This window comes from Rhinolophus ferrumequinum, chromosome 4 (genome assembly GCF_004115265.2).
Source record: "Rhinolophus ferrumequinum isolate MPI-CBG mRhiFer1 chromosome 4, mRhiFer1_v1.p, whole genome shotgun sequence".
Lineage (NCBI taxonomy): Eukaryota > Metazoa > Chordata > Mammalia > Chiroptera > Rhinolophidae > Rhinolophus > Rhinolophus ferrumequinum.
The window spans coordinates 44,190,577-44,207,984 of NC_046287.1; the positions used below are offsets into that span (position 1 = coordinate 44,190,577).

Below are 17,408 nucleotides of genomic sequence, written 5' to 3' on the forward strand. Positions count from 1 at the left end.
CCAAGGCTTTCTCAGCAGCTGATACCAATCCCCAGCAAAGACAAAAGCTGAAAAAAAGGAAGCAGGACCACACAGGCCCGCAAGGAAACAGGCTGGCGGTAGAGGGCCAAGCCTCTACCGCACTCAGTCCACTGCAGCTTTTCTGTTCTCGTCACTGTGCATGACCTACACGTCCTAACTCTAAGCAACTCAGTTCACAGCAGACACTCTCCCCCTGGAACAACCGGAGAGGACTCATTTGCTGCGATCCTAGCGAGCATGAGAAACAGTCACCATCGCCCCGGCAGTCGGGGGACTGAGGCCCCACACCTGATTTCCTTCTGTTCTCAGGGAGGCGGGAAGAACTGTCAGCAAGCCTTGTTCTCAACTCTCTGTACTAAGGCCTACTAAGGAGATCCGTCTACATGAACCAGTGTTAGGAGTGATAGGTCTCTTTTCCTTCCATCTGCAACTGGGACTCCGCTTTATTTTACATGTGTGTTAGTTTAAAATTCAGCAGAAACGTGACTTGTTCTACAGTCCCCCACAGGAGGAGGAGGAAAATGGGTACCCAGGAGCCCACCGGTGGTGAGCCCCTGTAACGGTGGCAGTGGCAGGAGGACGTGAGTGTGGGTACAGGTACGAAGAGGACCGACTGTGACTCCAGGATGGCAGCGGTGCTTCACCCAACAGGTTCCTTTCTGAAGTCTGTATGATTCCACCCACATCTGTCTGCCTACTCCAGTCCTCTTGGACTTCATTAGAGCTGCAGCCGTTTGCAAAGCCGGCTGCTCGCCACCAATCTGCCTCCTGGCCGTACAGATACAGGAGCTTCGTTCAGATGACCTCCGCTGGATGGACCTCCACCCCCGTACGCGGCCCACTGCCACTGAAACACACTCCCTAACCACAAGGCGCAGGCTGACGATGGTGTCTGCTGGCAGTCTGTCATGGGATGTGCTGGCACTCATGTCCCTTAGCAGTCGGAGGCTTTGCTATCGGGCTCCAGGCCAGACAGTGAGCAGACAGCCAGCACGACTCTGAGCACCTGGCACCTGCTTCCACCTGCCCGGATGGACCAACTAAAGTTGACCAAGGAAAGAGCCTTCCCTGAGCCTCCCATTATGCATCTCTGAGGTCTTCAGAGAAGAGGCACAGGCAACGCTCCCCTGCTTCCCCTGGGAGTGTCGCCAGCAGAGCCTTGTCGAGACAAAACATGTGCCAGCGTCCCAGGCATCACAGCCAAGAACCCGAGGGTCCCCCCGGCCTCTTGGGAACTTTTCTTTGGATTCTCCTAAACCAACCAGGTGCCAGTTATGTGACTCTTGAGCTCTCGGCGCCCTGTGTCCCCCTCTAGCCCTCCTGCTATGGCGTACTTCTCTCCCTGGAACTTCTATAAGGGGTCCCAAGTGTCTTCCTGCCTGCAGGCGCCCTCTGCACACGTCTAACCTCCTCGCGACTCATTTGGAAACCCTGACTGGCACTTAAATAAATGGCAAGCATTTGGCATCATGTATCAAAAGGCATAAAAATATCCAAAGTTGTTAAAACCAATTAATTCCACTTCTAGGAATCCATCCTAAATAAATACATTTTAGATTTAGAAAATAGTATTATGTTGCCAAAAATATTCAATAGCAGCATTACTTATGTTATACCCCAGAAAAACGATACAGTTGCTACAGCACATTAACTTACTAAAATACCACATACTCAACAATGATGTTGATAAAGAATCACAAATATAATTGAGTTTGCCTACGACTATGTCTGAGAAATATGGCATCGGATTTACGACATGTGTCTGCGTTTTAACATAAAAGTTCTGTGGGGGGAGGGCAGTCATTTTCCAAAGCAATTAAAATTCAGGTATAAGAAGAGACCCATTTTACTACCATGAAAGACATGAAATTAGATATTAAGAGAAAACAAACAGTGGTTTTTAATATAAGCTCAAGTTAAAACTTATGAGGGGCAAGTACTGTGTACTGCAGACATTTCTTTGGACGCAGATTTATTCCTGTGTGGACAGTTCTAGGCAGCATGCACCTACGTGGTCACACAGAGGTACTTGTTTCTGACGATCAAGGACGCTTTTCCAGTGGGGGTGGGGGAGTGGAGTCGGGTGCTACTAATATAGAACATTCTACATCCTCAGAATACCACGTTAAGTATAAGTAAGCTGGCTACAAGTCTGCAGACAGAATAGAATTTAAGTGATATAAAAAAATTACATATAGAAAATATTCTGGAAGGAGTAACTAGTCAAAACAAAACAGCTCAAAATGGACTTTATATAAACTACTTACTTAATTAGATGCGGTATCTAGGAACACATTTATAAGCAGCATCCAGAGGTATAAAAATCATTTGCACTAAATAGCACTACATGGTGGATCCAAAAAGGCCCCTTCATTTACTACATGCTAAAAAAAGCCTGTTGTTAGTCTCCGGTTGGATGCTTTTCCCATTCACACCCTTCCGCCACCTCCAAGGCTCATTCCAGCAGGTTAATTCCTGATGCTGAATAGGTACCAGGGGAGGCCAGTGGGCTCAGCATCAGGACAGGAAGGGCTGGTCTCCACTGCATCGGATGGGCTAACTGTGCAGATTCCAGCAACCAATGGGCTAATACCACGCGTTTTCTCTCATCTGTAACAATTTTATGGTTTTCCATCAATACATCACCTATTTCCATTTTTCACCATGGTTAGATGGCAAATGGTTATTTCAGAAATGCCTGGACACCAAAATATCATTCAGCATGTGCTTAGGGGGTAGGTCTACAGATATTTTTCTTTTCATCTCATTGTTTTTTTTCTATATTTTCCAGATTAAAGAGCATGTACTACTTTTGAGACCAAAAACAGGAAGAATAATTTACAAGCAAATACTGACACTGTACTCTTCGTGTCTACAGGATGTCATTTCACCTAACAAGTTAGTCACTTTCTCTGGCCCCATCTCCTCCCCCACTCTTTACCATCTATTAATACAATCCAAATACAAATTTCCCTTCCCTCCCCCTCCCTCTTCCTGCCCCCTCCCCTTCACTTCCCTTCCTTCCTCCCTTTCCCTTTCCTCCCCTCCCCCACCCCTCCTCACCCTTCCCTCCCATCCCCTTCGCTTCCTTCCCCTTCCTCCCCTTCCCCTTCCTCCCCTTCCACCTCCTCTCCCCACCCTTCCCTTCCCTTCCCATCCTGTCCAGTCCCTTCAAAGGGCTGAAAAGCCCTATGTCTGTGACTCCTTGCCCAGCTCCTTCTGATGTCCCTCACTCAGCACCCCTGCACTCCCCACATATCCGTTAGAGTACGTGACACCCAGTACTACAATCACTCACTGAAGATGTAAATTACTTAACACTGTACCGGTCATAACTATAGTGAAGACTGAATGAATGATACAGAGAAAGGGACATGAAATAGGCAAAGTCCTTAGTCAAATCCGCTCCACTTGCTGACACCATCATAATAACCACAGAAAGAAAGGGGGAAATCGATGAGAGTTCTGCAGCCCAAGACCTTGCTCTAGCATTGAACGCAGAGGCTTCTTTGTGGGAAAGCAGAGTCATCTCCTTGGCACCATCTCCAAAGTTTGGGGGTTCCTTAAACCAAGCTCCCCTAAATCACGATGATGATGATGACAGAGGTTCATAAGGAACATGGTCCATCACAACTCAGTTAGGTTAAGAACTGAGATTGACACAAACGCCCTGTATGGGCAAACACATTCAGAACGCCTAAGAAGCCCGGACAAAGGACAAGGGTCAAAGATACTGGTTCAAGAGGTTGTTGTGTTAAACAAGGCTCTAGACCCCCACATAAAGCTATGTATATATTCCCCTTAGCTCAGTGAGATGAAGAGGCTAACGAGGCCGGTGCACTCCTTCTCCTTTCCCAGCACGACCTTCCTTTGAGAATCAGTGTGCGTGCCTGAAGGTGAAACAGATGGGAGCACGCGCTGCTAACAACAGCAACAGAACCGTGCTGCCCCACAGCTGTCCAACGCTTTACCTGTAATGCAGACGCCAGTGGGGAAAATGTGCAGAACTATATGCAAGGAAGAATGGAAGGCGGAATCGGAAAGAAGCTGAGTAAGTCACTGGAAGGATATTCCACAAAGCAACCTCGGAAACAGGCCTTTTGTCAGGCACTGCTCATAACTAGAGCTGCTAGCTCAGAGTCACAACTAATGCGGATGTGAAAGTGTGTGTGTGTGTCTGTGTGTGTGCATGTACACGCGTGACATTATCCCTAAGACCCCAGCCTCCGGAACCCTACTTCCGGTAAGCCTCAAAATTCAGACACAGACATTAACCTGAGCTGCACTTTTCACACCTCCTGGTTCCACAAACCTGGGAAGCAAATTCCACATAAATATATTTTCACACATGGCTTCCAATAAAGAGTCATTCGAAAACTGAAAAAAATTTTTAAAATAAGTAAAACCAAAAAAATAGTCATTGGGAATGACACAAGTAAATGAAAGATTTAGCTTTTGACATAAGCCAGAGGAAAAGGTAATTAAAGCTTTGAGGAAAATGTGAGTTTCTCGAGCTCCCACACCAAGTGTGCATTCCCTGTGACTTCAAGGTGCCACAGTTTAATCACCTAAAAAGAAAACTGCAACACCTACTGATCAGATAAGAGTATATGTTGACCTTGACAAAGACTCTAGGAAAAATGGTGACAAAACTTTACGATGCAGTCAGATCTCTGCTGCTCAGAGACTGCCTTCGGCAAACAGCCAGAAAGGCCCTGCACCGGGGGAAAGACGGGCAGGGGAAAGGTCTGGGGAAGCCAAGACCATTCTTGAAGCAGCATGCCTCTGAGGTCATGGCCACCACGACAACTCAGCAGTGACACAGCCAGGTCTACCTCGCGCTGCAGAAACCCAACATCTGCAACTTCAGCACCACGTCAACACTGTACAATAGCCGATGGCTCACAACGTCAAGTTTCCCAATTACTGCAAAGATTTCCATTTAAAGAGAAGAAACCATGTCTGATATGTAAATGCATCTGAGTTAATATTTGTTTGCCTAGAAATCCTGGTTCAGAAAAGTCATTTCTGTGGAGATTTTACTGGGTACAGGCTACCGAGGAAGCAGCGTGTGGGAGATGGGAATTAAACCAGAGCGGCAGGGCCCCTAGGTTTCTGAGTCTATACTAAAAAGTTTAAGAAAGTTGAAGGGCAACAGGGAAAAAAGAACACAGGAAAAATTGGGAGAGTATAGCATATGACAGGTAAAAGAAGTTGGAAAAAGGAATTATGATTTTGCCTCACGCTCATAAGGAGCCTCTGAGAATGAACGATCCTAATTGAGAACTAAAAATAGTAACAGGAAGAATCTGTAGCAATCACTAACAGCATTATTCTTTCCAGATTCTGGTCTTACATGTTTGTGGGCTTTCCATTTCTCTTGTGGGGTATTTAATCATTCAGACTTCTGTCCAAGCTTCAACCACCACCTGTACAGACACCTCCTGACCCCTCTGGGGACCCACACCCCACCACATCTCTACTGGATGCCTCTGCCTGCAAGTGTCAACAGGGCGACCTTGGCTGCCGCCGTGATCCTCCGCCCGCTCCGCACCCACTTTCACACACGCTCCTTCTCAGTGTTCCCCGCCCCCACCAAGCACACACTGTTTAAGCTAAAAAAGAAAACACTCATTAACTGTGGACTGGATAAATAAAGGGTATTAAATGATACAGCAGGAGACAGAGAAGAATCCTGTTTTGAATCAAGGCCCGAGAGCTACCTTTCTGACCTACTTGAAGGCAGCAACCTTCACTTCAACTGGAAAAGCTCTAAGGGGAGAACTCTCCAGATCGTGAGGCATCAGCCCTTACCTTTGAGTCATAGGCTGACTGTTTAATGACTTCAGGGGCCATCCAGAAAGGGGTGCCCACAAAGGTATTCCTTTTTATCTGGGTATCTGTCAGTTGGCCTGCCACTCCAAAGTCAGCCAGCTTCACCTCTCCGTGTTCGGAGAGCAGAACGTTGGCAGCTGCAAAATAAAACCAAGACACCTCCTGATATCATTTGCTGTATTGTTCTGTCCATTATCATTTTGGGAACGAGTACATTCTCTCCCCAGCAATATCACGTGCTCACCAAGAACAGGCACCAGGGTACGCTTTTGGTTAGACACCCCCCAAAGCCAACCCACCCCCAGGCATGGTGAAGAGGCTCCACACATTCACACGGGACAACTCCCCTTGAGAAGAGAAGCACAGTTGAATAACTAACTGTACAGCACGCTCCTACCTGCCTTGGGCATTTCAAAGGAATAAGAACAAGATGTTTTCTTACCTTTAATATCTCTATGTATTTTCTTCTCCGAATGCAAATAATCAAGTCCTTTCAGTATTTCTCTTAATATAGTAGCAATCTGAGTTTCATCTAAAGGGCCAGGTTCTAACTAACAACAACAAAAAAGTATTAAAGTTACTTAAATGACTGTGAGAAGTTTGAGATGATAAAACAGAGTCAATACCCAGAGTTAAATGGACAAGAACAATTAAAATCTAAAAACTTCTTTACTCCAAAACAGACATTTTGTCCAGATAATTAAAATCTATTTACAGTGCCCTAAAACAACAATGATGAACAGGAGAAAATGACTTTGCCAAACGAAGCAAAACTGGCTAAGAATCAAAGGAGGCCAATGAGGGAGCCCGTGGTCAGCCCCACCGTGCCTGCACCTGAGCTGTGAGAGGTTTTAGTCTGGAAACTCACAGTACTTGCTAAGTAGGGCACGAAGCAGCCCGGCTCTGTTCTAACATGTGTAATGGTTATCAATACAAGTGGTCCAAAAACGAAGGAGTGGAACCCACTGCTTTCTGAGGCTATCATTACACCAGAATTTTTTAAATCTAAATTTTAAAACTTGGGGGTAGAGAACTGAAAGAACTCCATTCCTAATGATTTTGGATTCTTTGTCATATTTTACATATATGTGTGTGTGTCACGTAATAAAAATTACTTATTATCCCAAATGAGGTAATAATAGCCTCTGAAAACTTAAATTCTGAGATACTCAAAGGAATCCATACTGACTCCTTCATACTTATAATTGTATAAAGATGTAAGGTAGAAATGTCAAGTCACATATCCCCATCTTAAAAGGAAAAACTTCAGGTCTAGAACTTAGTTCAAATTGGATTAAGTTCACCATCACTTGCAGAGCAGGGAATTCAACAACTAATAAGTACATAAATAACTTCAGCAAAACCCCTGAACGCTCCCTAACGAACTAATAATGAAACCATCTGAGAGAGAGGCACAGAATTCTAACAATTTACTTTTTCATCCGAATGATGATCCTTTGTATTACATTTTCAGCTTTGACAGTAGATGCCATCACAGCCCAAATTCACACACTTTAGTCAACAGGAAGGCACGATCCTGTGACGTTCACCGAGTAAGTTTTAAAAAGATGGATGAGCTTTGAACCAAAGGGAATACGAACTAAGCTGCTCTTTATAATGCAGCGTTCTGACTGGCGCTTGGACACGTTCTTAGAAGGGCAGTCCTTCGTGTGTGTGTGTGTCTCTCTCTCTCTCAGGGCCTTCGCTGGGAAGATGGCGACAACAGTTGTTTATGGGGCCCAAGGCAGAGGCAACCAAGACACCCGGCCGCGCTTCACTGCAGCTTTACTGGAGCCTGGCACTGCTTTCGGGTTCATTTAGCAAGCTGGGCCGCCTCAGCTCACGGCACAGCCTGATCTACACAGAAATCTACAGCCTGGCGGAAAGGCAGGGAGGTTCTTACTCTCCAAGTCGGGGGTGACAGGGAGCGGGGGGCTGCCTCTCCGAACTTGTTGGCCTCACTGGGACTCAGGGTGGCCTGGCAGCAGGGCGCACCCATGACAAAGCAGCTCCTCAGCTTCCCCGCCTTCACAACACAGGGGTAAGAGAATGTGCTGCTCACTGGAGTTTTACGGTGTAGCGTATGCTCAGGGAAAGGCATACTGCTTGGGTCAACTAGCCTGCCAGAAAGTATCCCAAATTCTAATTAACATATACTATCCAAAATTACCTCAAACAAGGGGACATGCCGCACACTTCGTTCCACAGAACCTAATTTTTCCCAATAATCTGACCAAGTGTCTTATTTTTAAGAAACACATATCAAAACTACTATTCCAAAGAGCATAATCTGGAAATCCTATCTACTTTTCCACATCTGTTTTTAAGTGTTCATAGCAAGTAGAAATTTTAATACTCAAAGTGAGGAAAAGGCATTTTTCTCATAACCTGGAGGGACGAGGGAGGAGGGCAGAGACACTGGCGTATTTGCTCTTCTTCAAACACCAGAATGCAAAGCATTAATCCCGTTGTTCAAATTCATATCACAGAGCACACGTTCCACTGCCTCCTCCAGCAGGTTTTTACCCAAGCAGATAACCAGTAACATTCGGCTAGACTTAGGCTTAACCACCTCCTCCTTCTATTACCAAGTCTCTGGAAAGAAAGAGCAGAGCAGACTGGTGTCATTAGCCAAGGGGAGATGTTTAAAAAGCCCTGAGAAAAACTAACTGAAGACTCTTCCGCTGGATCGCTGAGAGCTGGCTCTGTGATTAATATGTGTACGGTTATGCCCTTTGACATTTAGCCTAAACACCAACCATCAGTGATTTACGTGCCATGGGGGGAAGGGAAGTAAGAGAGGTTCTCTATTTACTCCGGGTGGGGGTGCGGGGTTGCCCTTGGTGTCGAAATTCACTACAAAAGGTATTCAGTTGCTGTCTACACCAGAGAGCCTCAGTAGTGGTTAAGACCAGGCTGAGCTAAGTTCTCGGAGTCATATACTAGCATTCTTCACCGCTGCCATTTCTAAGCAGTACAGACATGGTGGTCTCTATCATTAAGACAACTGGAATCTTCAAATAAGCTTTATGAAAGACTCCCAGGAAAAAAAAATTTAGGCTGCATCTCATCATCTCTGGGTGATTTCTAATTCCCTCTCCCAAGTCTGTCCTCTCCTTCTTCCTCTGCAATAGAGACTATTAATCAAGCACATGGCCACCCAACAAGAGGCCACATATGCCAGGCTCTGCAGCAGCACCTTTGTCGATGTGACTAAGTTTTCGGCAGTGGGATATGAGCAGAAGTGACACATGCCCCTTTTCTGGTCTTGGCCTTGAAACACTGGCAACCAGCAAGGGCAATGACTGAAGACCATGGGAAGCCACGGGTTACAGATGGCACAGCTACCCACCAGGGCAGGGCCCTGACAACTATGTGAACTAGAGCCCACGGACCACACATGTAGGAGAGAAATAAGTGTCTATTTTGTATGAGACACTGTTTGCAGCCACTACAACAGCAGCTTGACCTAAACTTTAATGAACATGCCATCTCATTTTTAAAAAACACGTTGTAGATATATTTTTAAGTTTGTCAAACATCTCTACGTGGTATCAAATTTTTATGTGACAATTCTCTGTTTTTTAAAGTCTGTTATAAACATATAATAGACCCTCTCAGAATAATACTAATAGTTTTCAACATACAGAAAATAATTCTTCTATTCCATTATTAAAGTGTATCCTCTTCTTTCAGAGTTGAGGACAGGCCAACAGAAGGGGGTAAGAGATGGAGAAAGACACAATAAAGTCAGAGGGAGGGAAGGGCAACTTGGGGTCAGGTAAGGCCACAGCTTTGCACCTGGTCACAGGAGGTCCAAAGTCCTGCTCTATTTTGTAGCGAGGACACCTAACCTCTGAGTGTTTCTGTTTCCTCATCGATTAAAATGAGATGACCAGGGACATCATAAAAAGGATGCCTGTTCTTGTCACCAAGGCCACTGACGTGTAAGGTGGATGGCGGTTTGCTGGGACTCTCATATTATGCGACTTTTTTTAAAGTGGAGAGTTGTATAGTTCTTCCAACTGCAATGTCTAAAATTTCACAAATTTCAATTCAAAGCTCTAAAGAAAGTTACCACTAAATAAATTAAATGACTGTGGCATTAAGACTGAATAAATTAAAGCATTTAGAGACTAGAATTACTGCTCTGCAGGTCTCAATGTTGGAAAAAAGAGTCGCCACAAACAACTTTGAATTTGACACAAATGAAATTCACTTAAGATAATAAGAAATCTAATTATACAAAATGAGATCATTTTCTACATTCCTGTACTATTTCCCAAAAGAGTAAAAACAACGATAAAAAGTTCTTTGTGTAATGTGTGTATTTGTGGAAAAGAAGCAAAGCAAGTCATAAAATTTATCCAGCTGTCCTGTGGCTTTTCCTATGTTAATATAGCTGTTTATACCACATCCATTTTTGTCTTGAAATTTCCTTTGAACATCATTTTGACCAATTGCTCTTGTGGTGTATAACGTAACACGATTTTTTTAAATTGGGCACATAAGCCTTTTAGAGATACAGTTTTAGAGGCTTACCTTTCCAAAAATCTAACAATTGCTACTATTACTGTGAGAAACAAATCTGTAAATCATGGGTTACTTCTTTCTTTAATGAATAAAAGCTATGTAGAATATAACCACTGAAAAACAGGCTTCTTTCAGCTCCCAGTCAGAGAGCAGTGAAAACTGCAGACCCATCATCCTGACAACTTTCTATCAGGCAGGACCCACCCTCTAACACGAAAATGATGGGTTAGGCCTGTCTTGGAAATCACTCACCCAAAAGCCCAGCTTAGGTAGGGATGGGTAGGGAAAGATGGCTGATTACATTAATTTCACTGCGTGGCCACAGTGGAGACAAGATGTCAAGTGCTAAACAACTGTGTGAGTTCTTTTAAGAACTTATTTTTCATATACTGTGCTTCAAAGACACTTAAGCAACGCCTATGATTCACTGGTGATTTCTGAGCATCTCATCAGAGGCCGTAACATATAACTATGTTTTACCACGAGAAGCACGATGCGGGCTGACTCTGAGGTCGTTCTATATCTAGCTTCCACTATCTCATGTGGCAGACGGGGGCACACACGAGTAACGCAGTAGGTCGAGGCCAGGAGGGAGTCCAGCCACGGGGGACAGTCCAGCTTCACCGTAAACGCACTGCATGGCCTGACCACCGCTCTGATGGGTGACACTGTACTGCAACCATCACACACTGCCTGTCTCTTACTCCTGAAGGCAAATTTGAATTTTTAAAAATTCTAACTAATTATAAATTAAAATATTATCTGCATGTTTTGGAAGCTAAGTTACCTTCTGAAATATGAAACAGTGATGGGGTCTCAGCTCTACAAAAGTTAAAACTAGTTTTGGAAAACAAACTGTTCGTAGGTAAGATAATGCCAGGCAAAATCCTTTGTGGCTTTTATTAATGAATTCATTGGTTTCCCAAGAAACAACAAAAGTGGTTTCAAAAGTAGACCCACAATTTTCAGTAATATATCAGAAGCGAAAACATGTATTGTAAGAAATAGTTTGGTTCATTTTTCATGGAACTTAGAAGAGAGACACAGAAAAGGATGAGCACAGAATTATCTTCAAAACCAGGCTTCACTGAGCACAGCTTCCATGTGTGTTAGGCCTCCAGTGTGACACTTACTAGATCTAGCGCAGAGCCTCCACCAAGGTATTCCATTATTATCCACAACTTAGTATCCTACAAAAAACAAAAGAGGGGGAAATCATTTTAAAAACATGCAAAACCAGAAAACAATTCTAGTAACCTAAGGGTATTTTTCACTATTTTAAAAACTGGAAAACCTTATAAATACATACATACAATTGACAAAGTGTGTCCAGGTGAGTCCCGTGAGGAAACCTACACATGTACAAGGGGCTTTCGCAGTCTGGCCATGGCCCCTGCGTCACTCTTCTGGGCGGTGTGTTCCAGACCTACTGAACCACAATCTCTGAAGAGGGGACCCGGGTGGCAGGGTCCATTCTAAACAACCTGTCAGTGACACACCAGCACAGCAGGGTTTGAGAACCAGTCCCCAAAGCCAGTCAAGGCCAGCAGCAGCCACATAAGTCCCATCCTGGGTGTCAGCCATGAGACGCCCAGAGCACACAGCTGCAGCCTGCAGCTCTGAGGTGCAGGGACTGACCCTCTGTCCCTGTAAGCAGAGGGAAGGGCAATGCTCCCAAGGGGATGGCCAGCTACCAAGAGTTTCAGAGAAACACAGCCAATTCCAGACACCCCAAAGTCTACCGCTCTGTCTTCAGGGAGCTTTCCAGGGAAGGAGGCCCCTGCTTACCTAAGCATGTGTGTCCTCTCCAAAGGTCTGAGGTACCTTTGGTGACTCTGTCTTTTCCCCTTGTCTCTCATGAAGCCACTCAACCCCCATGACTTCCAGACTCCTCTTTTTAAACACAAATGCCAAAGTGCTACTCCCCTGAAAGGTAGTAAGTGACACATATGTGGGAACAGAGCCCCAGAGAGCAGTTTCCAGGCTCTCGGCCTCATGTGGAAAGGTGCTGGCTCGAGTGGTAGGTGGCCATCAGCTGTGACTAGTTGGCCATCAGCTGTAACCGGTTAGCCATTGGCCACTGATATAACTGCTGTGGCTGAGCTAACAAGCGCGGATTGCAGCTAGCAAGGGGATGGTTGGCAGAGAAGCGGACGGCAGGCTGCAGATCGTGTGGCTCCTGCTTCCTGTGTCTCCAACCCAGCCGCCAGCGAGAATATAGCGGTATGACTCCCCTATCTATGGCTCTGTTGGTGTTCCTTTTTGGCCTGGCCATATCCTGCGTTCTTGTGCTGGGAGCGGGAGCTGAGCCCCTGCATGACACATGGCGCAGTGAGCAGGGTACTGCATCAGCCAGAATGCCCAGAGGGGTAACGGAGCCGTTTATACGTGTGAAAGCTCAGCTTCGGGAGGCCCATGAGGAGATAGGAACGGGAGGTGCAGTCTGCCTGGGAGACTCGAGCCTCCAGATGGCACACCACCCTCTTGGCCATAGAAGGCGTCGCCTTCCTTTCGGTAATCCGCTGCTGCTGTTGGCTCCGAGGATTGTGGACATTATACACTGAGGCCACCACCCACTCAGACACCTGGCACAGCAAGCAGGATTCTGGCCAGGTAGGAACGGTGTCTAACTCTGGGCAGGAGGACATGTGGCCCCCACACAGTGTGTGGTGCCCGGTGGCCACCGTTCTCAGGAGTTGGACCCCCAAAGAGGGGTGGGAGGACATGGACGGCTCTCCGGCCAGCGTGGAGAGGTCCCTGCAGGTTTTGGCTGAGCGGCTGCCGGAGGAGGCGAAGGCTACAGCCAGCCGCGTGGGCTGGATGCTCCTCACCGCGTTGCGTTGTAGCGCGGAGGACGCGCTTAATGAAACAGCTCAGGAGCGGGGCCAGACACCCCACATGACACCCCACGTGACAACATATATGCACCATTCTCTGAGACGGTGCGCCCGCGTGGTGGTCAGGATCCACAGTGTGGGGACGAGTCCCAGAGAGCAGTTTCCAGGCTCTCGGCCTCACGTGGAGGGGTGCTGGCTGGGGTAGTAGATGGCCAGCTGAGCTGTGGCTACACTAGGGGTTGGTTGATTGGCAGAGAAGCAGAAGGCAGATTGCAGCTCCTGCTTCCTATGTCTCCAACCCAGCCACCAGTGAGACTATAGCGGTATGACTCCCCTATCCATGGCTCCGTGGGTGTTCCTTTTTGGCCTCACCATATCCTGCGTACTTCTGCAGGGAACGGGACCAGCATCCCCACGTGACACATGGGCTCGGCAGTAAGCCAGCCAGACTAGGGTTTGGGTCCTGACACCTCCTTACAACCCAGGGAGGTTATTTCCTCTCTAAGCTTCTAACTGAGCGCTTCCCCAAGGACCAGAACAACAGCTGCTGAAATGCAAATAACCCATCACAGCACCGGAGGTGTTGTGGCCTTGCTACCTGGGAGCTGTGAGCTATGTCCGTGGGTGTACTTACATCAGCATACTTCATTGCTAATGCAATCCTTTATGGTGGCTTTCGTTTGCATCGAGAGAGAATAGAAAAACAAACAAAACCTTTGCAAGTCTCTTCAGAACATCCCCAGGAAGGCCCCTCTGCCAGGCGCCCATCCACACTCCATGGTTCTGGCAACATGACTGACTGAGCCAGCTCTCCTGGCAAGTGTCAGTTTCTCAGGCCTTTGCACCTCAGCAAGTCCCTCCATCAGGAAAACCCTCCCTTGCCCCATGCACAGTGCAAACTTTTGCTTTAGCACCCACGGATCTGATTTTCATTTTAGACTTACTTGTCTGCCCCACACCAACAGCAAACTAAGTGCCATGGGACAGTCAGTGCCCGGCATGTGCAAGCTCAGGAAAGGGGAGTTACGGTGCCCTGCCGTCAGGGAAGGTAAATCACACTGTGCACTCACTTCCAGGAGGCGCTGCTGCATGCGCTGCACTTGTAAAATAAATTCTGTTTTAAATTTAAAATATATCCTGACATCTGAAGTCAATTCTGTAATAATCTAAATAAACAGTCCAAGTATGACTATTCATAGAACACTTTCTCAAGCTTTTAAATGCCTAACATGATAAAGACAATTTCAGTCTAGATTAGAAAAGGCACAGAAGCCTTCAGTCATGGGTTTGGGGTTCACCTTACAGATACAAAGATTTTACTCACTTATTAACCACACAGTCACAGGCACCTCCCTTGAACAAGCCCAATCACCTCCTGGTTCTGATTTAAAGAGAACTTCCTATGAGAAAGAGCCTTCTCCAACTCTCCTTTCCTTTCACAAATACGCCCAGTGGTATTTCTCTAACATTTGCTCCTGGAGGACATTTGTGTTGCTCCTTCCAGACATTCCGACAGCATTTTGTCCGATAGGAAATGCTGTTCCGGAAAACAACCAATACCATTTTCGATGCCACGGGAAATTTAAACTGTTCTTCTATGAGGGAACTTGGAACTTCAGATTTCTACTCCCACTGCCTTTTTATGGCACTGTTTGACCCGGCTCTCATCCCTTTTATTATTTTATGGGCAGCAAGGGCAAGTTTGCTAAGAGCAAGATAAGCTCTCAGCAGGTAGGTAACCTCCCTCGCCTCACTCCCACGGGCAGGGAGCTGTGCAACAGGACACCCTGGGAAACAATCTTTGCTGACTCCAGACATTCGCGTGTCATCACACCGCTTCCTGGAACAGCGAGCCTCAGTGACCACACCTCACCTGCCAGGCCGAAGCTCCACACACCCACATCCCTACCTGGCCAACTACCCAGGACACAAAAGAACCCTTTTAATGTAATACATTTTCTTTTCAGGGAGCCACAGAGGGGATAAAGTGACCAGTTTTCAGGGGATGTCCTAATACCTGAGGGGGCATTAAAGCAACAGCAGAATAACTGGCCAACCAGGTGCTCCCCAGCTGAAAGGACCAAGCAAGCCCCCGTCATTGTGAAGACTTCATCTTTGCTGGAGAGGAAGATGGAGTAAAAAGACCAGCCAGCCTCTATTTCCATCCTTATTCCTCAGACCAGACATGCTGCGATATGGACGCTATGCAAACGTGAGGTCCACCAGACTCGAGGGCACTTAGGAATCCTAACAGCGTGAGGTCCTTTATTCGGGCCACTGCCTTTTTATGTTGGCTAGGTCCTGTGACTAATGTGTTTTTGTCCCCCATTCCACCAGTACCACTAATGCACTAATCAGAGAAGGGAATGGAAATTGCAGCACGAAAGGTTCCTCTGGCCACCACCTCTTGGCTGAACTTCTTTTCCAACCTCACTGGGTGTGTCGCTCGCTCACTCTGGCCATGGAGCCTCAGCCACTCTAGATGTGGGGCTCCTATGCTCTCTGCAGCCCGTCTCCACTCACTCTGGGCTGAGGTCACCCGGACAGCCTCTGCTCGGGGCCTGCGCTGGGAGGCCGCGATACACAGGGCGAGCCCCTGCCGTTGCCACACGGAGCTTGCCTTCTGGAGCTACAGTCAGACCTCCAACAATTGTCTGATGAGCTACAACTGTCACCAGTGGGTGCTCTGAGAGGGTATAGCAGGAACCTGCCAGATCTCAGTCAAAACCCAGTGCTTTTTAAGAAGAATCCAAATGCTGAGTTGGCACCGGGGTGAGGGGAGAAGTGGAGGGAGGGAACAGGCTGGTTAAAGTGCGGCTTGGCAACCAGAACGGCACAAATGAAGTTACAAGGCAGGGAAGAGGCGACATCAAGGACCTAATGGAGGTAGCACAAGGAGGGAGCCAGGTGAAGAGTAACCTCAAGGCAAGCGACAGAGAAATGCCAACCTCGTATAGCCGGGGTTAAACAGGTCAGACATTTTCCTAAACGTCACTGAGCAGCACCAGAGCAGACGCTCCCTTTGGAACAAGCGCTGAGTGTGTGTGGAGAGCGGACTGGAAAGAGTCGCTCAAGGCTCCTGCACGGGGCACGGAGAGGTGAGCGCGCATGTGGCTGTGGCATCACTGGAGAGGCTTGGGAGGCAGAAGTGACGAGACTGGGGGGACACAAGGAGGTCAGCGCGACTTCCGGCGTCAGCCTCATGGGGAAGAACACCTGGCAGAGCCATCCACTGACAGGGAGCCCGGAGGAAGGAGGCAGAGGGTGTACAACGAGTTTGGATGGGTTGACATAAAGCTGTCCACCCAACATTATAGAGAGTGAGTCAATATCCTTTCTCTTAAAAACAACAAAACCCACCAGTTTTAAATTATCTGAGAGCTTCTACTCTAGATGACTCCCAAAGTTTTGGTTTGGGCGCTACAGCCCTTCACAAGCATGTCCCATCTACCTCATCTCATTTCTGCCTGCTCTGCTCCATGCCCCTGGCAGGCACCAAAGTGTAACACCTGCGGGCTTCTGCACAGCTGCTCCCTCTGCCAGGAGAGACCCTGCCTGCCCTGCCTCATGCCAGTCACAGCTCCCACTGCGGCTCCTCTGGGGACACTCCTTCAGGTACCCCTGTCCCTACTCCATTCTCTAGGCCCAAATGCCTGTGCTCATTCTTCCTCCAACCTCGGAGGTCTAGCTCAGCCTCCATCCAAGAACAGCCATGCAGCTACAGCAAGACTGCTCACCTTGGCATTACCCACATTTGGGACTGGGCGGTCCTTCACCGTGGGCACTGGCTTGTAGAGTGTTTAGCAGCACCCCCGGCCCTCTACCCCCCGATGCCATTAACACATCCCCAGTTCTGATGGCCCACAATTTCTCCAGACATTGCCAATGTCCTCTGGGGGCCCAAATGGCCCCAACTGAAAATCAAGGAACTACACGATCAATGTTGATAAACTTGAAGTGTTACTAGGCCAGAAGCGCTGACAAAGGACTCCCTCCTTATTCTTAGCAGTCAGTTTTGCATATGCCCTAAAACCTCCAGCCAGAAGGCTATCACTAACTCACCATGACACACCTAAACTTCAGATTCCACATCCATGAAAAGATGGTAACCTCTGTGTTTCTAAACCTCACAGTTCAACTGACAATAAAATGAGATGATGAATGTGAAAGCACTTTGCAAAG

General features: G+C 47.2%; 1 protein-coding gene across 1 annotated transcript in view; it reads right to left on the reverse strand.

The window, feature by feature from the left end:
• STK24 (serine/threonine kinase 24) overlaps window positions 1-17,408 on the reverse strand; it is a 102,779-nt gene that overhangs the window by 13,581 nt on the left and 71,790 nt on the right. Inside the window, exons 3-5 of the mRNA XM_033104461.1 lie at window positions 11,523-11,579; window positions 6,299-6,407; window positions 5,836-5,993 (exon numbers count right to left, since the gene is read on the reverse strand). Coding sequence (XP_032960352.1) covers window positions 5,836-5,993; window positions 6,299-6,407; window positions 11,523-11,579 — 324 coding nt within the window. The remainder of the gene's footprint in view (window positions 1-5,835; window positions 5,994-6,298; window positions 6,408-11,522; window positions 11,580-17,408) is intronic.